General features: G+C 34.6%; 2 protein-coding genes across 5 annotated transcripts; both read right to left on the reverse strand.

Moving 5' to 3' along the window:
- Window positions 1-1,059: 1,059 nt before the first annotated feature.
- On the reverse strand, window positions 1,060-7,130 carry LOC100252941 (protein TIME FOR COFFEE). 4 transcript variants are annotated; one of them, XM_019221101.2, is made up of 12 exons: window positions 6,798-7,130; window positions 6,323-6,682; window positions 6,043-6,155; window positions 5,645-5,954; window positions 5,189-5,537; window positions 5,026-5,086; window positions 4,851-4,940; window positions 4,526-4,766; window positions 4,361-4,427; window positions 4,189-4,255; window positions 3,709-4,095; window positions 1,060-3,575 (listed from the first exon to the last, which is right to left on the reverse strand). In XM_019221101.2, exons 1-12 carry the CDS (start codon window positions 6,892-6,894, stop codon window positions 1,824-1,826), a joined length of 3,894 nt encoding a protein of 1,297 aa, XP_019076646.1. In that variant the 5' UTR covers window positions 6,895-7,130; the 3' UTR covers window positions 1,060-1,823. The 4 variants fall into 4 exon arrangements, with proteins under 4 accessions (XP_019076646.1, XP_002272732.3, XP_059593820.1 ...); XM_002272696.5 differs by having other exon boundaries at window positions 6,043-6,194; XM_059737837.1 differs by having other exon boundaries at window positions 6,323-6,679; window positions 6,798-7,124.
- An 8,047-nt stretch (window positions 7,131-15,177) lies between these two features.
- On the reverse strand, window positions 15,178-23,515 carry LOC100263214 (ribosome-recycling factor, chloroplastic). The gene is made up of 11 exons (XM_010653659.3): window positions 23,297-23,515; window positions 22,621-22,774; window positions 22,385-22,454; window positions 22,169-22,264; window positions 20,055-20,152; window positions 19,600-19,711; window positions 19,208-19,249; window positions 18,653-18,709; window positions 18,477-18,527; window positions 17,490-17,546; window positions 15,178-15,469 (listed from the first exon to the last, which is right to left on the reverse strand). Exons 1-11 carry the CDS (start codon window positions 23,364-23,366, stop codon window positions 15,452-15,454), a joined length of 825 nt encoding a protein of 274 aa, XP_010651961.1. The 5' UTR covers window positions 23,367-23,515; the 3' UTR covers window positions 15,178-15,451.
- Between the last annotated feature and the right edge of the window lie 1,389 nt (window positions 23,516-24,904).

The raw sequence follows: 24,904 nt of genomic DNA on the forward strand, positions 1-24,904 counted from the left end.
ATTAAATAAATATTTTTTAAAACTAATTTGGCTACTCTTTTTTTTAAACTATACAAAATTACCATTTAAAAAACGTGGGAGTTAATTTACTTTGCTAACTAACTACCAGATAGACGACGCACTAACTGACAGTCAATAAAACAAGAAGTCGTGAGATTAACGACGTCGTTTTGCGAAACGTTGATTAATGAAATAAGTCTTGGAAAACCAGCATCCATAGCAATCTCTGCTGCTACAGATCGACTGTTCCATGTGGCTATCAGATAATGCTTCAACCGGCATAGAAAAAGAGAGAAAGAGACATAGGTCGAGTCCACAGAGGCCAGAGGTCTAGGGTTTGGTGGGAGGAGCAGAAGGACGACAATGGCTGAAATCGGGAAGACGAAGCTCAACTCCGGGTGGCTCGCCGCCAGATCCACCAACATTCAACTCACCAGAACTCAGCTCACCACCACTCATCCTCCCGCTGGCCCCACCTCCCCCTGGATGGACCAAATCCACGCCGCCGCAAAGGAGATCGCCTGCCTGAGGGCCAAGGTGGCGGAGCTGAAGGCCAGGGTGGAGGAGCAAACCAGGGAAGTGGGGAGAGGAAGGAGATGTCCGTGAAGACGATACCAGAGCCCGATAAAATTTTCCCCCACTTTTCCCTTCTCTTTCTCTTATTTTCCTCATTATTTTTTAAGGAAAATACAAAATAGTAGAAAAAATATCATGATATTGTTTTTAATATTTTCCTTTATTTTTTTTTTCCATTATATTTTCCATATCACCCAAACTAAAAAAAAAATTTCACGTGATGGCATTTTCCAATAACCAAACATAACCTTAATATTTTGGGAAATGGGAGCTACTGGGCAAGGAGAGGGAAAGTGAAAATACAAAAGAATGCCAATCAGAGCAGATGATTCCAAGTTCCAACTGCAGCTCCACCTTGTAAGCCTAGAGATTTCCTGCTCTTGTTCTGGCTTGAAAGCTCCTCGTTGGTCCCCCTCTCCCATCCCACCTAATTAAAAAGGACTGAATTTGAGACGAGCTTTCTATAATATTTACACATCAAAATCACATAGAAACAATGAAGTTAAATTGACCCCATGAATGTATGAGCAATACAGTCAAACCCCATCACCACCACCAACTGATGGGTCCTCATGTTGGAAAATGCAGGCCTAAGAAAACACTACCGTCTCTTTTATCCTGTTGTCTTCATACCCACTCTCCCCCCCAACAGTTCACACGAGCAGATGTGGCCCATGATGGTGGCCATTCCGTGTGGGCTTCAATCTTAGGACCACCTTTACGTGGTCAGAAGCTGACTTTCACAAAATCCTTTACGTCTCCAGGAACTGCATTTCACTTCATTTGCCTTTCTTTTTCACTGGTCTAAAAGAGCCAACATACAGATTCACATTTCCTCTTCATCCACAAGAAACACACATCCCTCACACTCCCGCATTGACATACAAGGCCCCCAAAATTTTAAGTGGCCTCATCTGTTTTCCTCTTCAAATTTTTGGGAGACAATAAATCAACCAATGCATCATAGTTTCTGAGCAGCTTGCCTGACCTGAGCATCCATAGGCACGGCACAAAATGACATGGTTAGACTTGAATATGAGCAGGGTCGCAAAGATATCCCACCATCTTTAATATTTAGTGGCAACAGCAGTGGCACAGGCAGCCAGATCAGGAATTGACACCAGGGACATCAGGTGATACGCAGTTATATCAGACTTCACATGACTTCTTTCTCATAACAGATGAGGGAGAGAGAACCTGAACATAGGCACTGGTGAAGAGTGATTGGGCTTTGTAGCAACTGCATTTTAGTACTTGACTTCAGAGAGGTGACTGGGACATGTGCTTAAGATTGAGGGTACATTCCTTCCACACACTGGAGAAGATTTCTGGCCGGGGCTGGATGAAGAATTGTCAGCTGGTTGGGGTTGTAACATAGGAATCGATGGGCCTGCTTTGCTGCTCATTGGAGTTGTTCTCAGGCTGCCGCCAGTGGTGTTGGAGATTGAAGAATTAGTTGGAGACCCCGTAACAAAGGGAGATGGCGCAGAGGTAGATCTGGGACTGCCTCCAAAAGATATTTGGGTCTGGCCTTGTGGTGCTCTTCCTTGTTGCTGGGGAAGGTTTTTAATTGCAGAGTTTGTGGATGGTGCAGGGACTTGAGAAGCTGGGGTTCTTGCCGAGTTCTTCCACAGAGAAGATTGGGCAGAACTCATGCTTTGAACTAGATTTTGTGGAAACACAGAGTGATTATTTGGAAACTTGGTAGTAATAGAAGGGGAAGGCTGGTGGTTGCTACTTGTTGGAACTTTAGTTCGACCACTCCCAATTGCATGTTGCTTTTGAAGCTGAATCAGCTGCTGCTGTTGACTCGGCCCGTTAGCTGCCACAGGACTAGTTGTGGTGCGAGAAGGCCGATTCAGATTGGCAGGAGATGAGACAAAGTTCAGAGTTCTTGTTGAACCATCAAATACAGTGGTTCCCATGAGCGTGGAGATTGATGGATCAGTAGAACCTGGCTTGCAGAAATTAAAGGATTGCCCAACATTTGATGACTTTCCAGGAATAGTTTTTCTTCCATCCTCAGCATTGCTCGAGTCATTTCCAATTTTCCCCTCAGATATCTGGTAATTCTTCTGTTGTGTCATCTGGGCTGCAGGTGCAACCTGGTAACCATGCCGAACCATATCTGGAAGGCTCTGGAAGATTACAGGATTTTGTGCCATGGATGAGAAGTTAATGCCTGAAGCTGTATTGCTTCCATTGAAGGAGGCAAATGACATGGCAAATGCTTGAGATGGGATAAGCTCAACTCCACCTTTCAATCCCTGCTGCTGTGATTGGTGTTGCGGCTGCTTCTCACCTGGATTCCCTCCACCAGCCAAGGTTGCAGACGGCATCAAAGCAAAGTTAACTGGAGGAACTGGAACTGCAAAGTTCTGGCCATAGACATTTTTTTGAATATGAGAAGCTCGGGCATCAACAGCTGATTGGGTATTTTCCCCACACAATTCAACATCACGCTTGCGAGATTGATGGGATGATGGCACATGTTGCTTCTGCAGTTGCTGTGACTGCATAGTTGTTGGGGTAAGAAAACTATTGCCACTAATCTGTGTCCCTCGCAGTTGCTGGGTCTGTGGATGCTTGTTTGATGAGGATGAACCGCTAGATGCACTTGTGTTTTGATTAGCCTGTTGAACCAGAGGTTGAGAATGGGGTTGTTGCTGGTGAAGTTGAGAAGGATGGAACATCTGAGAAGAATAAAAAGTTCCATTAAAGCAGGGCATTGCCTGAGATTGGGTTCCTCCTCTTAGTGGTGGTGGCGCTCCAACATGTGTAGAAATAGGGAATGGATACCCATTATTCTGTAATATTGCCAAGTATGGAGCATCATTTGCAGGCAAATTTGGGTAGTTAAAGCTCACAACTGGTGGCAACGAGGAAGAGTTTACAGGAGCTCCAGCAGCTGAATTACTAGACAATGATGTTTTGGCACTAGAGGTGGCAGATTTTGCAGGTCCAGATGGATTAGAAGTAGCTGCTACCGCTGCTTGATGCTGGCTCAGAGGGATTATGAAGGCAGGGGCATGCCACAACATCAAACGTTGAGAAAAATGAGCTTTCAAAACACTACCAACAGAAGTAACTCAACAATTGAAGACAAAAATGCAATACAGGAGAAGACCGTACCAGCAAATTACCAGGCTGCACAGGTTGTGGGGCTTGGTGAATCACAAGCTGTTTTTTTTGTGCTGCATCCATGAAGTTCGTGGCCTCTGGGCTTTTCTCTTTTCCAGTATGACGTGGAAAAGTACCCTGCCCTTTGCCCTGTTTGGAGTTTAAACTCGCACCTGGAAAGCCTCCTTGCAATGGCTTTCCAAGAATCATGTTTTCAGTGGGAGGCATGAAATTAAGATTGTAGGGCTTGGCCACACCATATAGAGATGCTGAACCAGCAGCCGCCGACCAGAAAGGGTTCATTCTTGTAAGTTGCTGGTGATAGTAAATGTTACGAGCAATGTACTGATGGGTTGCACATCTCTTTGGTCGAGGTATTGAGAGAGGGTAATGTGGAGGCTGCATAATATTGATCATTCAGTAGCAAATTCAAAAAGTAGTGAAAAAATAAAACACCTTTTTGGTTTGATTTGGAAAAGAAGCAAGTAATACCTGTACTGCTGTGGAAGATCCACTACTTCCATCCATGGACACAACTGTTTGAAGAGGTGGCATGTATCTGGCAACAAAAAAGACGAATTAACTTCTAAGCTATGAAGCGCTACCCACCAAATAGCTAAATACGACAAGAAGTTGAAACAAAAGGAGGAAAAGGGATCATTACCCCAATGGAGGAAGACCACCTGGCCAGCCAGTTACAGCAATTGGCAAAGTCAATGAACTAGATTGAGCTGAAACAACCAACAATCAAAACTCATCGTTTAACAAGTCAATTGAAAAACATTTCAGAAACATCAAACAATAAAATCAAGGTGGAAAGTTGGATTACTGGTTTTATCCTCTTTGGGAATAATAGAAGCTTTAGGTGAAGATTGCTGTTTCTGACCCTGCTGTTGTAGTTTAGTGCTACTGGCATTGCCACTTTCATGCTCCTTATCAAAATCAAGCCTTGGAGATTCATGTTTGTCCCCCATTATCTCTGTTTTCTTCTCTTCTATTCTCTCTCCCACTGCTTCCTTCTTCACGGTCTTCTCCACCTTTTCTTCAACCTTCATCACAATTTCCTTCTTCTGCATTAGAAAATAAAGAAAGACTGAGTCAAACCTCATAGCAGTAAAAGGGGAAATTAAAAATGGGGGGCCAAGCATGCTCACCATTTCAACATCCTGAGCCAAAAGGTTGGGATCTGATACCAAACCAGTCAAGCCATCCCTCTCTGGAGATAATGCCATAGGAGGAGGAGCCTGTCCAAAGGGCATTCAGGTTCAGAATTTTGGGATTAAAATAACAATGGAAATCTACACAAAGCCTGACAAAAGAAAACCTCACCATCAGATCAATCTTGAACTTCTCCTCCTGACGGCTCTCAACCTCGGAGACAGTTGAAATTCTGATAAATCCCACCAAGAGCAGTAGGAAGAAAACAGGTCAGATATATCAAAAAAAACCAAAGGAGAAAAATAAAGAAAAAGAGAGATTCCTCAATACGCACCTTTTTTTCTCTGTGGAATCCTCAAGATCAACATCCAATTTCGTGCTGGACACCTTTGGCAAGACTGGCTTCTCCTTAGTCACAATCCCATCTTGGCTTCCTCCAGATTCTTTGGTCAAGGGTTTTAATTCCTCTGGCTTGATTGCTTGCTTCTGTGGCTCCAGTGACATAGATGCTTGAGAGACACCCAAATTGGAAGCCTCAGATGTTTCATCACTAAAACTTGATATTTTCTCCAATTTTGATGAAGAAAATTCCATTTTTGCAGATTGCTCAATATCAACTTTAACTGCAACATCCTGGTCGGAATTAGAAGGATTCTCAGCCTGCAGCTTTTTCCTCTTCTGCGCTGCAGGTGCCAAAGAAGGAAAAGAAAACCAAAAACGAAAGAAACCACTCAGATTCATAGGAAAAGAACATGACTTGCAATTTGAACCAAAATCTGAATGTACATACCAACACCAAGCACAGGTTTGGATGACGGGCTAATGGTCTGAGGCAAAGTTGAGCTCTGTGGGGACTTCTGCGTAGGAATTGCCATTGGTGAAGAAACTGACGGTTTAATATCATGAACCACACCATTTGAATCTTTTGAATCAACCTTCTGAGACACGCTTGAATTGGTTTCTTGATTTTTGGAGCACTGGGATTGTTTCTTAAGCCCAAACAAAACCTCAGCAACTTCAAGCTCATCCATCTCATCATGAGCTGATGCGGAAGAAGATTTGGAAACCTTAGGAGGTCGGTTCTTGGGTCCAGTCGGTTTCTGCAACATGACACAACCACACCTTTAATTTCTTATAAATAAAACATCGCTGAAACTCAAATCTGTCAAACTGAAAGAAGAAACTAACCATCTTCTTTCTAACGGAAGGACTGGAAGCAGAGGGCGATAGAGCATCTATACTGCGCCCTGCCGGCGAAGTGGAAAGATGGCGGTGATTCTGCTCTTCCACACCACCACCACCTGAAATCCAATACTCATGATGTGACCTTTTTTTAGACGCTGCCAGAACATAAGAGGAAAAAAAAAACAAAAAAGAAGAAAACAAGAAAAAAATCAAAAGTTTCACAACCAAATCACGGGGAAAAAAACCAGAAATAAAAACTAATCCAGAACAAAATTTTCACTACCTGACCGAGCTTTCCTGGGAACCGGAACACCGATCATCTCCTCAGTAACTTTCCAAGCCGTAGTTTGCCTACCGACTTTTGCCGCCGGGGGGAAACTCCTCCGGTTGTTATGACTTGACGTCAATGACGATGATGCAGTGAGCGGAGGAATCACCCAAGCCGCTCTATCATCTTCCTCGTACTCCTCTTCATCCTCTACGCTTTCTTCAGAGCTTTCTTCTCCTTCTTCGTTACCGCTCTGAACAAATCCTTCCCCTCTCCTTCGCTTCTTTCGATTCGAGAAATCTCGATCTCGCTCTCTTTTGTTCCCTCGTTCCCGCAACCTCACCGCTTCCGGCAAATCCACCTGTCCATCTTCTTCTAAGCCAAAAACACCATGAAAATAACAAAAAAAAAAGTGAGAACAGAGCAAAACGAAAGCGATAGGAACAGATGGAAAGTGATAGAAGGAGAGAGATCTGAGAGAAATCACAACCAGGTGTATCTCGAAGACTGCTACTCCTCTGCCTCCGTCTGGACAATCCATTCGTCGCCGCCATCGTTGTTCTCCTTGCTTCTCTATTTCTCTCCATGAGTTCCAATCCTCTCTCATCCAATCAAATAACACCGCCGATTCATCAAAATACTGATTAAACTTCCGCCTCTAATCACCTCCTCACCGCGCTTCCACCTGGCTTCGGGCCACAACAACCACGAAAAACTCCAGATTCCGGCGACTCTCTGGTGAAGTCCTCTCTCTACCTCTTCCTCTTCTATCCCTCTTCTCTCTCTTCTCAAAGCTGTGTACTTTTTGTGGTTGGCCCTCGCCTACGTGGCATAAACGTCCATGTCTGATGGAATCAAAGTCTTTCCGCAAACCTAACAGCCACGTGTAAAATTTTATGATATCCCTTTATCCTCCGCTCCACAGCCACCTCACCCCACGCGCCCCAGGTGCGTCCTCAACAACCGCCTCTTTAATGCCACGTCTTCAGCCTCTAATTCTTTTGTGGTCCCACTTCTTTCAGGAAAAATTAAATAAATAAATATCTTTCTAATATCCGTACAGCACTCGAAATCACTTAGGGATCTTGGAACCGAAGGACCGGCTTCAACAGGTGGATTTCTGGGGAACTACGGGGCCCACTTAAAAAGCAACGGCTGAGATCATTTGCTTTAGTGCTGTGAGGTTTCATTTACCGTTCGATGAGAATCCTACGTGGTGCGATCTTTGCCTTTGACGAGGTGCGGTGAGAAGGAACGAAATGTGGGCCGTCGGTTCACAAATCCTACGGCCAGAGCGTGTTGGGCGGAGAAGCACGATCCGTGGACACTGCGAAATTGGTGGGCCCAAGTCAGTTGCCAATCCACCTCTAGCTGCTCCACGCGCTGAGCGCTGAGTTGAATGCTTACGTGGCAACATTGACGTCACCTTTCCATTAGATATTTTATTTTAAAAATAATATAAAATACAATCGATGTTGACTAAAAAACCATTATTTATCCTAAATTAAATGTTTTTATTATAATAAATTTTCTATTTATTATTATAATATATTGAATAGCCAGTTAGTACTGGACATAATAAATTAACTCAAAATTAAACGGATGACCTGTAATTATAATTAAAATAACTATTTGATAATATTAAAAATAAGAAAATTTTTATATATTTTTAAAAAGAAAAGGTTATTAGAGTTTTTAATTAATTTTGATTCAAAGCCAAATCACGAGATTCGAGACAAGGCAATCTGAGGAACATTATCGAGATGGGCGCATCGGATCGTGGTTTGACTGCCACGTGTCAGTTCCTTATTTGGGACGCGCGCGCACGTGATTTAAACGACAACTGCCCATACTTGTGGTTTAAGTTAACACGTGGATGACCACCCACTTGTCTTTTTTTTTCTCACATTCTACATTTTTTTTACCAAATTTTCAAAGAGAAATTTGTAAATTTTAAGAAAACTTCTAACATGTTATGATTATATATTATTTATTGAATTTTTTATGGTTTTAAAAAAGATTTTATATAGTGACAATTCACGTCAAAACGTGAATATGAGACGTGTTGACTTGACATCAATATATTATTGCATTAATTTCTTTTCTTTTTTTTTTATTTTTCCAATAATTGTTATACTATAAATCCGATGGAATTGGAAGAATAATTATTTAAGCCAAAGTGTGATCATTAATATTTTTTGAGCCATAATTAATTTTGAGAGGAAAAAATTAAAGTTTTGGGTAAAATAGTCTTATTATAATATATATATATATAAGATTTAATTCTTTTACAAAACTTATATTTAAATTAGCCTTTTTTATTATGATATGTAAGCCATGTCATCAAAAAATTAAATCGAGGTTTCAATTGTTAATTAAGATTTCATTTTTTTAATTAAAATCGATCGATAATTGAGGTTTTATTTTCGAACTGAAACATAATTACCAATTATGATTTCATTTTTCAACTAAAATGGGGAACGAGACCAAGAAAATGGAGGTAAGGTAGGGAAAGCAAAATAAATTAAAAGAATAAATATATATATATATATATATATATAACATGGATCCAAATGGACTAATTTGCATATAAGTTTCAAAAATTGTTCAACATTCATATCACGCATGCACCAAAGGTTAGTTTGGATCAGAAATCAAAAAAATAATTAGTCATGTATGAAAATTGTTTTTAGATTTTTTTAATACATATATATATATATATATATATATATATATATATATATATATATATATATATATATATATATAATCTATTTGACCCAAATTATTTAAATTTTAATATATTAGGTGACTAGCTTCTTATTTAATAAAAACTTCTAGGTGTGGCTTCTACTTGTGGTTAAAGCAAAAATAAAATATACATTTTTCTTGGACCAAATTGTTTAAATTTTAAATTTAATATATATTAAGTTTCATGTGACATGATTTCTAATAAAATAAAAGATCTTTATATAATAAGTATAAACAAAACCATTAAATTTAATTAGAATATATAAAGCGTCTGTTTCAATGTTTTCAAATGCAATTTCTTTAAAATAAAAAATGATAATTTTTAATTATTTTTAGAAATAAAATTTTATTTAGAAAGTCAAATCTAAAAATAATAATAACAATTTTGCATCCTATTTTATCTACATAGTATAAAATTTCCCAAAAAAAAAAATTCTTGGAATAAATTATTTAAAATCTGATTTTTTTTATTTTATAAATTAGATAAGAAAATAGTTGTGTTATAAATATAATATCATATTCATTGGTCATTTTTCTGATGATGAAGGCATTTAATTTGTTGGAAACTGCAACACACTTTCACCTCAATCATACATACACTAGACATGACAGGCAGGTGTACCAATGCATTTACATGGTATCCTATAGGATAAAGAGTAGATGCCCAACAAATGTGAAGTTGCTTTCATGGTTGTTGGAAATTTTCCTCACCCCCACATGAGTTAGTTGGGCATTCCAAGTCAATTTGAAGTACCAATTTCCCAAAATTGCTACTAGATGCCAAAAATAATCAACTAGTAATTTTTATGATTATTATAAAAATAATATTTTAAAAATAATATTAAAATCACAATACCATTAAAACGGGATAGATTAAAAATAATTTAAAACCATAATTACTAATTATAGTTTTAAGAAAAATCATAAAATCACAATCACAGTAGTAGTTTTAAGGACATTTCTAAAACTTTTAAAATCATAGTTAACAGTGATTTTTTACACTAAAAAAAAATTCATGTGAATGCTTATGTCGATACAAAAAATTATTTTGACAAATATTTTAAGATATGTATTATTTTTACCATTTTTTCTGCCAATGGATTATTTTGGACTTAAACTACAAGTGCCGGTAAATTTGAAGTCCCAATTTCCCAAAATTACTAGTAGATGCCAAAAATTAGGCCATTTGAAGTCAACCAAATAGGCCCATATGCCCCTAAAAAATGTGGCAATTACCCCATAGTTGCTACTACCTATGCCTTGATTCTATAGTTCAGTGGCTTTTGAAATTATTAATTCTTCAACAACTTTTTTAATTCTTTTTTTTAAAAAAGAAAAAAGAAAAAAGTGATAAGGACATCATATTTTATTGAAAAGGAAGAAAGGGATCAAAGAAAGAGAGCACCCATTGTTGTTTATTCTATACAATGACCTTCCAACATTTGGTATATACTAATTAAAATGACCTCTTGGGGTTTCCAACCCTAAGTCTGTTTGGAACCCTAGAAAAAGAATCAACCCTTTCTTCCACTTGCCCAATACAAGAAATCTTTTAGTAATTAATAATTATTAAAAAAAAAATTATCCCAGTGCAGATTATTATAATTTGACTTTGAACTCTTGTTTATGCATATGATTTTTATTTAATGCACATGTACAATACAACTAGGACTAATATAATATTTTAGCGGATGAAGACAAGCCCATCTTACCATACAAAAATATAAATAATATTATAATCTCAAGATTTGTCGACGTGGCAAGCCATGTCAGACCAGCATGTCAGAGGGTTTCCAGGAAGGTGCGAGTTCAATCATGGGGACAAATGGAATTAAAAAAATAATAATTAACAGGGGATTGTTTTCATTTATTTAATATTATTTTTGGTAGAAGAGACAATATTTTTAATTGTTTTACTTGGACCACGATCAAGATTGTTGGACTCATGCTGAGTCACTCGAGTGTTAGGTTTCTAATTCAACGTTTTTATAATGAAGTAAATATTTTGAAATTAATGTAAGGAAAAAAATTATTAAATTAAGGAAGAAAAATACAATTTTGGTTTTTAATATTGTGAGTAAAGTTAGTTGAACGGGTACACCAGCCACCTTTTGACTTCATTTGCCTAACCAAGGGTCTAGGTTTTGATTTAATACCATGTCACCTCCAAAAATTCAAACTCTACTTAGGTTATTTGATTAAAAGACTCATCCGAACTCCAACTTTGAAAATTTAACCCATAAAAATAATATTTTTCTTTTAAAATATGTTGTAAATACTTGAAAGAGTTAAGGGTATTTACGTCAAATATAGGTTACTTTTTAAATAAAAACAAGTGAAGGTGTAAATTCATAAATATAAATAATATTTAATCCCTTTTTATTAATTATTTCTTCTTAATTATATATTTCAAAAGCTTTTATTTTCATTTTGATAGTAAAAGGGTGAGAGAGGATTAGTTTTTTATTTTTTTTTTCATTTAAAGTTTAAATAAGTTAGAATTTGTCAAAACTTTAAATGGTTAGTGTAGAAATCTCATTAGAAAAAATGTTTAAAATTTTAGATGGTGTTTGTTTTTTAGTTGAATAGAAAAAATCAAATATTTTGGTTTTTTCTATTTAGTTAAAAGTAACGTGTTGACATCATTCAACATAATTAAAGTAAACTTGTTATCAATAGGTTCCATGTTTAGTTATGTTGGATAATATCAACAGACTATTTTTAGCTGAATATAAAAAGTTAAATATTTTGATTTTTTTCTATTAAGTTAAAAAACAAACACCATCTTAGTTTTATATAAAATAAAATATGTGAAAATAATAAATAATTAACAAATATTTATTTAATAATATAAAAGAAAAAAACAAACACCACCTTAATTTTATATAAGATAAAATATGTGAAAATAATAAATAATTAATAAATATTTATTTAATAATATAAAAGGATTGAGTTGATGACCATGAAATAAAGATGAATTTTGTACAATATTATAAGTAAAGGAGACAGGTGTATTCCAATATTTATATTTATTTACCACCGACTTTAAAAATATTTGGTCCATAAAAATATTGAAGTTTAGAAAGATGATTTCTTTGAAAAGGCTTGCTTCTAAAGCAATCAAAGCAGAAAAAAAAAAAAAAAAAAAGTTTATATTAGTAAAATATTAAAAGTTCAAACCATGATTACGACATTAACAAATGACTCACTGAATTTTCCACCATAACCGTGTGTCGTATGATTTTATTTTATTTTATTTTTTTCCTTTATTTTTTTATTTTTATAATGTGAATAAATTAGTTTATATCTTGCCCACGAGAATTATTTTATTAAAATATCAGATTCTTTAGGTGAAAAAGCCAAGAAAGAAAATGAAAGAGATAACGTTGGGAGGATCCAACATGGCCTCCAGCTATATGATGGCTTGGTGGGGAAGGAAAAGAAAGGAGGAGAATAAACAATGGCTTACTTGGCTTGAGAATTTGCCAATCAGGATTAGAAAAGTGGCAGATTCTGTTTAACTTAGCCTAATACAATAATGGCAGAATAATATTAATTTAATATGATAATTTGATGACACTAAAGTTTACAAGCAATGAATGGGATATTGATATCTAATAGTATTCTATTCCGTCTATATTGAAAAGTATAATCAATTATATCATGTCACACACATGTATATACTTTATCATTTTACACTAAATTTGATCTTATTATTTTATTTTTTATATCTTAAATTTATTATTATTATCAAAAGAGAGTATAATATCTATAAATTTAATGAAAAAATAGGACACAATATTACTGAAAACCAAACTTTGTAATATCTATCTGATTAATTCTATATTATAAATACATTTCTTAGAATATGTTTGATGATAATTTTAGAAAACGTTTTCAATATTTTTAGTATTTGAATGATAAAATTTTTAAATATTAGAAGATTATAAATGTTTTTTTGAATCATTATCAAATGGATATTTAGTTAAATAATTTATCATTTTATTTCTTTCTTTGTAAGTATATCGATATTTATAAATATTTAAATTATGAGATAACTTATGAATATCCTCCATTAATAATATAATATAATTAGAATCATGGGTTGTTTATTACTATATTTTTCGCGGGGGTGTAAGGGTTGTTTGGATGTGATAATTACATGGGAAAAAAAATTGTAATTTCTAGATTCAGTTTTCAACGAATATTTTCTTTTTAAAAAAATCAAAAGATAATTACATGGGAAAAATAAAATATAAAAAAATAAAAAATATAATGTGAATTGCTTAAAAGAGATGCCTTGTATATTTTAATGATAAAAGTACCATTAAAATTCACTCCTAGAAGCCCCAATTTAACTCAACAATGGGCTTATACAAACTCCTCTTTTTTGGTTTGGTAAAAAGATTAGAAGAGTTTTTAATTTAAAACAAAGTTAACCCCAATAATTATCACATAATGACTTAAGTTGATCACTTAATATTTATTATTTAATTTTTATTTTAAGTATTAAAATTGTTTAATAAAATTAACTTAAAATTTATTCTAAATCATCAAATTCACGTATTCATTTGCATAAATTACAACTATGATAAAGAGGTTGCATAAATATCTTTATTATTTTTAACAGAGGAAAGGTGTATGAAAATAATAAATGAAAGAATAAGGAATGTATATGATAAAACATTAAATCCATTGAACGAAAATCAAGAAAATGTAAATGAAATTAACCCTTCATTCCCATGCGGAACAACATGAGATCCAATTTTCACAAGCTTTTGACTCAAATCCCATTCGCCTAATCATCCTAGTTAAAAGTACTTTTTACTGTCTTTACTCTTTATGGTGCGCTTCAATTCAAAACATTCCTAAAATAATTGTTGAATAGAAATAAAAAATGTTTTAATATTATTTTTAATAATATGTTATATAACAATTGGAAGAATCATTTCAAGCAAGTCTTTAATGATTTACAAAAGATTGTCAACACGATAAAGAGCCATTTCCAAACGTTAGAAAATACTTTTAATCCTCTCATTCCAAAGGGCTTGAAGTGACCATGACGTAAGGCATAGGGACATATCCAACCAGGATGGGCACCGCCACTTGCTGACTTGCTTTGGTTTTGGTGTAAAATATACGTAAAGAGAGGCAATTGGTTAGTGTGTGAAAAGTGAAGAGAAAAGATTATCTAGGTGAGCCAAGTGGACTAGTCTATGAATGCAGAACAACTGGTTAGATTTTTGGAGGAAGCAACCCTAGCCCAATTTTGTACAGAGGGGGTGGTCCTTAACTTTAGTAGCTTTTGGAGGTTCCTATGAAAACTTTTCTTTCCTTATCCCTTGGAAGTTTCCGAGAAACTGTTTCCCCTACAGCTTTGCTTCCAACCCGACAAAGAAGCATCAAAGGCAATAAAGCTATAGTCGAAAGACACAGCGGACAAACCTGAAAAATGACGGACCCTGGATGTATAAAGCTTTGTCTGTGAATACTAGTGCCGGGGAAGTCATGCTTGGATGATACTCATGCCTTGTACACGGCAGGTCTTACTACCCTGCAATGCACATAGCTTAAGATTGCCAGTTGAAATTGATCACAACATTACAAGAGAGTAGAGACTTCAGTAGAGAATTTCCAAGGCTAGCAATTGCACGTGTGGACCCTGGCCTGCTCGCATTTTATTTCATTTTTTGGATCATTTATAGATGAAAGATACCTTCATGGCTTCTTTTTCGAAGATGAAAGTATTCCCATTAGCTGCTCAGGAACATTCTTTAAAACATTATCTGTCTGAATGTGGAGAACATATTCCAGGGGCTGTGCTTTTGGGTTTCATTCGTCTTTAGGAGATTATCAACAACACTGAATTGCAATTCATGGTAGCATTGTGTGTGACCGTCAAATTATATTTTCCAAGGCTCACACACCAACGGAACAGAAGGAATTCAGAATCACAAATATGCAAAACATATGGGTAAAACCTGAAGGGCAAGGTTGAGATGATCACATTGTGGAGGACCTCCGCATCTCTTTTGATTAGATTGTGATACATGACATGGGGTTCCCATGTTAAGAGGGGCTATAGTGCCACTAACTCCTAATTTTGATACTCTTCTATATACCAAACAAAAAGTGCAATTAATTTTTTAACTCTTTTGAGGGATCTGTTTTTTAAGACACATCTTTTAGCTTTCTTACATTTGGAAAAGAGGAAAAGGAAAAGGAAGCAAAAAAAAAAAAAAAAAAAAGCAACAACAAATAAAATAGAGAACAAAAGAGGGAAAACACTTTGCCCAAAGAAATTACAAAAATGACAAAAATATGCACCAAAGCAAAGGACTGATCTGGTCGATCACCATGGAGGAAGCTCACTCATCTGCATACAGCTGGTCATTAAACTTTCAGCAACTCCTGAAAGAAAGCACAAAGGTAGACAAATGTTATTGCCAGAAAATGATGAAATTATTGCAAGTAAAAAGAGAAACTCCGTACATATATTAGTTATTGAAATTCATTTGTTTGTCATGTGGGGTTGTAAATGTGCTTTGCCAGCTAATTTAAGTGTGGGTGTTCCTGCATAGATTCAATCGCATACACCATTCTTAATCTTCATTTGTCATTTCAAATATGAGCTCATATGGAGTTTTATTTCCAGTCACTTTCACTTCCCTTTCTTTATTTCGTCTTTCTCAGGTAAGATAAATTCAAGCCTGCACATCCTGAACCCATCCAAGTTGACCTCGACCCAGCCCATTTTCAAGTGGATCATGATAGGTTCAGGTTCTGTGAAACAGATCAAAGATGTTAGGCAAAATCCTCCAAACCAACCCAAACCAATTCCTCCTGCACCTCCCACTACCACTGCACACAAACACACAATTCTCTAAACCTGAAATCAAACCCTTACTGAAGACTGCATCAAGACAATTAACAATGGGTTGAATGCGACCCGGTTTGAGGTAAATGTCCATGTTTTAGATTAAATTGACAATTTTGTTCTAATTATGCACTGATCTAACACTGCTAAACTCCTTGAGTCATAACAGTCTTAATCAAGTTCAAGCTACACGGGTATCAGATTAGGATGAGTTAAGTGTGTTTAAAGATGTAAGAAAAAGCAATTAGAATTTTGTGGAGATAAAAATAAATAAATAAATTAAAAAAAAAAAAAGAAGAAGAAGAAAATGAAGGAAAACAGGAAAATTGGAAAGGCAATAGGAAAGGCAACTCAAACGTCTAGAGAGTTCATATGTCTAGCACAAAGTTGAAATGCTTGATTGAATGTTCAAATATCCTCCATGGAACATTCAAATGTCCTCTACGTTCAAGATTTTTTGGTGAAAAATTACATTTTTGGGTTTTAATAATTTGGTTTTTCTATAAATACCTAAGTTTAAAACTTTAAATGGTAATGCACATAATTAAGGAGTTACAACTTTGCCCTAATCTTCAAATTTTCAAAGCTTTTAAGAAGCAGCCTTAGAAGTCTTTTTGGTGGAAAGACAAAGTCGTACATCAATCCACAAGCCTCAACACGAGGTTGATGTGATCAAGTAAGGAGCATGGGGTTGAGGTGATCCACTAAGGAGCACTAGGTGCTACATCAAAGACGTGAGCAAAGAATATAGATATTGATATGTATAAGACCATTGGGAGTAGATGTATCCAGATGAGGTGAAACAGTATACATCCCTTTTATGATTGGTGAATTTTATCTAAGATCATTTGACCTGTAATTTTTACATTTACAAGAGTTTGTTTGATACTTTGTAGGCAGTTTTCCACATGTATTGCACGGCTTATGTTGATTTAATTAATTTGATCATTAATAAGTTGGAAGGAAAAATAAATTAGTGTAAAATTTTGAAATTTTAAAAGAAAGACTTAGGTGGTGTTTGTTTTTTTACTTAATTCTAAATAGAACCCTTAATGCTTAATAGTGTTAAATATTAGGTTGTTTGTTTTTGTAGTATTTTATCTCTATTAAGTATTAAAAAGTAAAGAAAAACCAATATGTTATTTTTTTTATTTAGAAAAAGCTACATATTTTGGCTTTTTCTAATTAGTAAAAAGTTTATAATAAGTCATAAAAAAGTAGAAAAACAAATAACATAAATTCTGAAAACAAATTGCTTTCAGCAAAAAGCCAAAAAAACAAACACCACCTTAGACTACCTATTCACTCCTCTATGTAGTTTCGTGATTCAAGAATGTAATTTCAATACACAAGCTAAAAATAGCATACTTTCACCCCTAATTTTAGGAATAGAGATCTCCATCTTGGCATTCATGGAGTGCTATACTCCAACCATCTTCACAAATGTGACTCATATGAGAAACACATACACCAAAAGAAATAAAAAATAAATCTACATCTCAAAACAATCAAAACTTCTTCTTATGCAATTGGTTATATTCACATGGACAATACCTTCTCTTTCTGTTTGTAGATGGTTTCAATCTTCTTCATATACTCATCTATCAGCTTCTACATAAAAACAAGAACAAAGTTTTTTTAGATAAGTGTGCGCATATATATTACGAGGCAAAAAGCCACAAAGCATACAGGAAGTATACATAGTAGCCTAAGCAAAAACAACACTCACCACCCCTTAGGGAACGGCAAGCCATTCCAAAAAACCTAAAAACGAAGAGGAATCCTCTCCCATATACACCCTAGCCCAACTCCACAAGTTACAAACAAAAGAATTCTTTAGTTTCTGAATAGCTAGAGAGCCCCCCCTGAAAGCTAATCTATTTCTCTCCTTCCAAACCGTCCAAAAAATACACAACGGAATGGAAGTCCAAATCATTTTCCTCTTTCTCCCCACAAAAGGGCCCCTCCAACTGACTAACATCTCTTTGACTTTCTCTGGGAACACCCAATTAGCCCCAAACAAGGCCAAGACAATCTCCCAGAGAGCCCTTACAACTGTACAGTGTAAAAGAATATGATTTACATTTTCTTCTTCACAACCACACAAAAAACAAAAAAAAAAGTTGAGTCCTCAAGGAATAGCATTCTTCCTATTTCATTCATTGATGACGAAGAAATAATTTTTTTTATATCAGAAATGAAATATATATTGATAATAATAAAGTTCAAGGGAAGGATGAGAAATATATATTGATAATGATGAAGAAATATAAATGTATGGGCATAAGAGAAGTGCCTTATTTCTAGGATCTTCTAAGAGAAATTCAAGGTGAATAGTATGTTTGGGAATGAAATTTCAAGGAAAAACTGTCATGCATTATATGAATGAATCCATATGCCCTTTCCATTCCCAAAAAAAAAAATTGCCAGACTAGATTCAAGTGATGAAAATAGTAATTATTCCCCAGAATATAGTTTATGCACCTAGTAATACATAAGACAATGAACTATTTAAAGGTAAGCATCAACTTGATTATGTACCTGTAAATCACTTGACAAGTCTTTCACATTATCTTCTGAGAGCTTTTTGTCCTGCAAAAGATGGTCAATATCACAAGACAGGAAACCTAGAGGAAAAGGGGGAAAAGGCAAAGGGGCTATAACTGAAAAAATTTTAAAAATAACATAAAAAACGAAAAAGTAAAAATAAAACAAACCTTTTCAAGTTTTTCATATGCTTTTAGTGCATCTCTTCTTATATTCCTCAATGCCACCTAGAATGAAAAACAGGGGAGATCAACAAAAGATTTGAAGAGAATAGGACAAACAACCAGGATATCACCTACACAATTATCTAGGTAATACAAGCTTGGATCGCCACAACACAAGATCACATCAGTGGGTTGTTGATCAAGATAATGCAGTTTTGGAAAATGCATGCTCCTTTGGTAATTTAAACATTGTCTTCAGCAAGCCTCACCACCAATGATTCCCTACGTTATAGTTTTTTACAAGTCATTGACTCTTGAATAATGAAATAATGGTGCCCAACACTAACTTGAATTTCAACCACTTCTTCATATAGACAAAGTAGAACTTAAATAAAAATTAACTTCAACTCAAATTGTAAATTAAACTATGTCCTCTTCATCTGCTTTGGTAAGCAGCAGGTATCTGCGTATTTCCAAATTCCAAGTTTAACAACCTAAAAGATACACTAAAACTAATATGAACTTAATTTAGTAATGAAACTGGAGTTGATGCAAATGTACCTTTCCTTCCTCAGTTTGTTTAGCCACAACTTTTGACAACTCCTGCAATAAGTGTGAAGCAAAGATGGATCCAAGATCAGATTTTTCAGCAGCAACTTTGAAAGAACAGTTGATGATTTCACGCTTGATATTTCCAGATGGTTTTGGCAAGATATGCTTTTAACAAACAACCAAGATTGTGACAACAACAATGCTCTAAGTTTGAGCCTCCTAAGCTTGTGAATTGTGATACTGTAACAGGGAAATGACAGTGTGAAACATTGGAATGGCATATTAAACTACTTTTTCTTTTTATAACTATATCAGTTCTTCACAAAACTAAAGAGTTCACAGGTCACCAGCAGTCTAGTGTAAACACCATGTTTCCACATGGAAAGGTTAAGAGAAGATACCTTCCTTCTCTCAGATGTCAGCTGGGGAAGGGACAACCGTATTACTTCTCCATCATTGTTTGGAGTCAAACCAAGATCAGAGCTGACTATGGCCTTCTCAATAACCTTTAGGCTGACAAACCATAAAGTGTCAAATTAGCATGGATCATCAAGACTATATAGAGATGATTACAGGAGGTATTCTGCAAAGAAAAAGATATTCATTTTCTGAAGAACAACACAATTAGACATTTCCTATATCTCTTTTAATGATCACAAAAAAGGAAGTTTGGATCATATTATATAGTTTATAGTTTTGTTTTGCCTCAACCAAGTCTTCAAGGAAAAATCTGTTGATTTTTGGACCCTGCAACCTTTTAAGCATGCAATACATATTGAAAAGGATGAAAACAGGTGTGGATTCCATCCACCTCGATAATTCCCACCCAATCCTATGTAGTCAATGGAGGGTGTACCTGGATTTGTCATATGGTTGAACCAAGAGAGAAGCTGAATCAGGTGTACTGATTTGAGCAATGCTCTTCAAGCTGACTGGCGTCCCATAATACTCCACCTAGAAAAGCAATGTATGATAATTTAAAAGAAAGGAAAATGATTTAACTCAATGGGTAACATGATTCAAAGTCACGGTATTGGTCATTGACTCGGAAGGTGCCAAAGCAGATCGGTCTTAGTAATTCAGATCAGTATTGGACGATACGCAAAATATATTAATTTAATAGCTCATAAAATTTCAAAAATAAAATATTATTAATCAATATGATAAAATAATTATAGTTCTATTAATTAATTATTAAAATATATTAAATGATATTCTTTTATATGAACTTTATCATTTTTTAATTATTTTTCTCAATTTGTAAATATAATAAACTTAATTGTAAATCAATTAATTTATCAAACATTTATATTTATAACCGTATAATTATTTGTGTTCTTACCTTTATGTCGTAGCCATATAAATATCCCTATTTACCTTCCATATATATTTTTAAAATCCCATCTTTAGCCCATACATCTAATCTATAATCCATAATACCGGATAATACTGTAATATAATACCATAAATATTATTGGTATGTAAAAAAAATACCTAATACCAATTCTTTCCCAAATATGAATGTTCTTCTCCAGGTAAGGGTGACTATTCAATCTCAAGCTTTCAAGATCTAAAGTACCACCACTGAGACGTCGTCGCCAACAAAAAACCCACATCACCGTTCAAAATGTCACCAATAGCACAAAAATTTGAAGACGATGATCGGAGGAAGAGAGAACATTGTCATCGTTGCTTCTCAACTTTCAGTCGCCACAATAGCAGTAGAAGGGAACCAAGAAGGGCAATTTTATGGATGAAGAAGAAGAAAAGGGATTTATGATGTAACTTGGGGTATTGGAGTCAAATCTGAAACTTGGTTTGAGTCAAATGATTTTTTCTTTTTTCTTTTTCATTTTTTCAAAAAATCAGTCGAGTTAGACGATTTGATGGGAGTTAAAACCAACTCAGTGTTCAATGCTGTAAATCGTAGCTCAAGTATCAAAACTGTCTCCGACCTAACCAAGGTAGATATGACTCAGCCGAGTCGTACCAGACACGGCCAATACTTTGAACCCTAATGGGTAATAGGCATATAAGCACCTAGTTGTACATGTCTAAAAGCACAAATTGGAACTCAATGGGTAATATTTTGAAATATATCATAATTTCTTCTGGGTGCATGAGCCTAGAAAAGAGATATTCTCTCCCTTCAAAGGTCGAAAGAAGATAAAGGAGAAGCCCTCCTCACAACTACATGCTTCTTGACACAAGTAAGCACATAAGTGTATTTCCTTGAGGAGAAACCCTCCCTCTTGAGAGAATTTTGCACATGCTATCAAGTTATTATACCACACCAAGAAGCATATGGGTATGTTTCTCAAAGCACATAGATAACACCTGCAATACCTTATTGATATCGATTCCTCTCAAGAAACTTACAAAAACTTGAAGATCACAATACCTTCCACTCTTATAAATATCAACACCAATAAAAGCAATCTTCCTTCAGATGCAGGCAATTGCAATCACCTATGAAGCTAAAAGAGATTCTTCTCATGTAGCCATGCTTCTGTAGGAGATTCTGTAAATTTAGTTTTCTATCTGACTTGGTTGGTTCTGCCTTGGAGATTTTTGAACAAAAGCTCTTCTCCAACTAATCAACATCTTTGAACAAATGTTTCTCTAAAACTAATCAAGAAAAGTTCCTTTCACAAGCACAATCTGATGTCAACATGTGATTTTGTTATTGAACAGCACTCACAATAGACACTTTTTAAGATTGTTATTTTGGAACCTTCAGGCTATAGGAATGTTTAGCAAATTTGGCTTAATATCTAAGATTTACAGACAGAAATTGATTACTTATGCAATGAGAATGACCAACTTCTGTTTGAATACCAGAGCCTCATATTCATATCAACACTTTTCTTGAATTAACATATTGCCAATGTCTGAAATGGCATCATTTGGTACTCAGGCATAAGAGAAACAAACTAAACAAGTAATGGAAGACTGCAGATGGACACATACCTCAACCCGATCTAGGATGGCTGGGTTTGCTCTACCCGTCCTAATGGAATTGAAGTTTGTTCGAACTGTTTCAATAGTCTTCTCCATTCTTTCCTTCTGAATAATAACTCCAATTGTCAATAAATATACTTCAACCAAAAAGAATCCCGACAATAGCCTCAAATTTTCTCCAATAAAACTACATATAAGATTACTTAATCATCAAAACATACTTACAACATCTTTCTCAATAGAAGATTTCTCAGCCTCAATTTCTTCAATGGTTGCACACCTAAAAATTCCTGTTCTGAAGAACATGCAGCAAGAAACACACAAAAGTATAGAATCTGAGTCAACTCACCAAACAAACTTTAACTCGGTCTAATTCGACAAAACATAAAAGCACAAACAACTAGAAACTCAATCCTGAAAATAACAAAAATAAATACTTGTATCCATAGCTTTCAACTTGCCTCTTTTGAAAATTTCGTTTGGCGACAAATAGCTTTCCAGAATATTCCCTGGCGCCATCCCCAAGTCTGACATAATTTGCAGCTGAGCGCAAAGTGAATGCAATACCAATATTCAAATGGCATTTCTCATAACCAGGTCCTCTACAGTAACAACCTGTAAAACTGATCCCGTTACAAAGTTCCCCATATGCAATAACCAGTAAGCACATCAAAGAAACTAAAAAGGTGAATCCTAGCTTCTATAATGCCAATTACTGGTTTCCCACCGAATACCTAGAAACCTCCAAATCAAGACAAATAGGTGAAAATGATAAACAAATTGCCCCTGTTTGACTGCCAAGAAACATCAGGGAACTCTTTAGCTCCTCCGAAATTGAAAATTTAAATTTAACTCCAGCAATGAAAATTGATCAGCACTTGCAGAGAGTTTACCACAGAGAAAACAATGAAAGAAAAATAAAACGAAGAACGAGGTAAATTTTGGATTCTTTCTTTGAGCAGCATTTTCTCATATTCTTTCCAAGAACAAACGAGAGAATTAGTTAACCTGATTTTATTTCTTTCTTCCTCTTTTATTTTTATTATCATTATTATTATTGTTTGGTGCTCTAATTTTCCTCCAGTTTCTCAGCACCCAAACAAACTAAGCAAAATAAGGCTCAAAGATGTTACTGACCTCCAGGAGAGAGTGACTTGCGCTGGAAGATTGTCCGCACAGGCGTTGCAGGCGAGAACGTCATCGCCATCGAAATTCAGAGAAAGCAACTGAGAGAAGAAAAAACCCTAGGACGATGAAACAGAAACCAAACAGTGGGAGTGGTGATATAGAAAAGGAGGGAGGGAGGGAGGCTCTGAGAAGTGTGGATAAGGGGGCTTTTCTGTCTTTTCAATGGTTCGTTTGGCTGCATTCAAGGCCATAGTTTGGGCCTGGATTAGGATTTCCCTGAACCGGTTTGAATATCTTTCTGCACCAGATCAGTGGAGAGACGTGTTTGGTTTTTTTTTTTTTCGTTTAAAACAAAAAAATTCCCATAAAACGAAGTAAATGCAGTCATCAAAGGACGGGACGCTGATACCACCTTTAATATCATTTTTTTTTCATTTTCTATAGAATGTACTAAAATCTTGTGCCATTTTTTTTAAAGGTAATAAAAAGAAAATAAATAAAAAAATGGAAAAAAAAAATATATTAAAAATTTATTTGCATATGTTGTTTGGAGTCGTTTAAGTTATATTTGTATTTATGTTCAAAAAACATTTTTTGTGAATTAAAAACAAAAATTACCTCTAAAATTATGATTGAATATACGTTATAAACCCATTGTAGATAGAAATAAAATAAAAAAATTAATGTATTAAATTATCACTAATTTAGCCTTAAAAAATTATAATTTTATGAGTGAACAAAATTTAGGCTTATTGAACATGTGGCACAATTTTGGAAGACTATGAAATTAGTGCTTCAAATTAAAAGAAAATAGATATTCTTTTATAGATAAGTTTCTTAAAAAATGAAAACTAATCTCCGACTAAAAATGATAATAATAAAATTATTATTATTATTATGATAAAAGCCTTTGGAAAATAAATTGTTAAAATTAAAAACCTAAATCTGTTGGATTAATCAACTAGATATAAGGAATTCAAAATTCAATTCTCTACCTTCACCTATAAATAATATCACTTCCTTTGAGATGAGGAAAAATGTAGAAGAGATCATAAAAATTCATATCAATAAAATGTGACCCAAAGCGACTCCATACAAGAAAATAGCAGCTCTCTCCTTAATTTTAAAGCTATGTTTGATTGGGAAATAAAAAAATGAAGAAAAATAAAAATTAGATTTAGAATTAAGAAATTATTTTTATATGTTTCTTCAAAATCATTTCACTTTATTTCCTCAATTATATAAAAATTAAATAATTTTAAAATATATAAATTTATAACTAATTTTAATTATATTTAATTTAAAAAAATTATAATAAAACCAAACATAAGAAAACCATATTCATTTGTATTTGTTTTCTTTCATTGATACTATTTGAGAATCAAACATAACCTAAAGAAGATGATTTTTTTATTTGTGATTTTATTAAGAATATACATATATAATAATAAGTAAATCATAATATAAAAATAATTTATTAGTTTTACATTTTTTTAAACGTTTTTTCTCAAACATATAGCATAAAAATATATGGATATTTTGAAGAAAATATTAAAAATAGTGTGAATATATACAACAAAAGAAAGAGAAATTAGAATGTAGGAAAATAATAGAATT

Source organism: Vitis vinifera, chromosome 7 (assembly GCF_030704535.1).
Source record: "Vitis vinifera cultivar Pinot Noir 40024 chromosome 7, ASM3070453v1".
NCBI lineage: Eukaryota > Viridiplantae > Streptophyta > Magnoliopsida > Vitales > Vitaceae > Vitis > Vitis vinifera.

Excerpts from the sequence above, each read along its gene's own strand:
- LOC100263214 (XM_010653659.3), bottom strand. The coding sequence starts at position 23,366 with ATGGCGATGACGTTCTCGCCTGCAACGCCTGTGCGGACAATCTTCCAG. Across the intron at positions 22,455-22,620 it reads AAACGAAATTTTCAAAAGAG|AACAGGAATTTTTAGGTGTG; the intron begins GCAAGTTGAAAG and ends CATGTTCTTCAG. Across the intron at positions 19,250-19,599 it reads TGACATCTGAGAGAAGGAAG|GAGTTGTCAAAAGTTGTGGC; the intron begins GTATCTTCTCTT and ends CACTTATTGCAG.
- LOC100252941 (XM_002272696.5), bottom strand. The coding sequence starts at position 6,894 with ATGGAGAGAAATAGAGAAGCAAGGAGAACAACGATGGCGGCGACGAAT. Across the intron at positions 4,767-4,850 it reads TGGCTCAGGATGTTGAAATG|AAGAAGGAAATTGTGATGAA; the intron begins GTGAGCATGCTT and ends TTTCTAATGCAG. Across the intron at positions 4,256-4,360 it reads GGTGGTCTTCCTCCATTGGG|ATACATGCCACCTCTTCAAA; the intron begins GTAATGATCCCT and ends TTTTGTTGCCAG.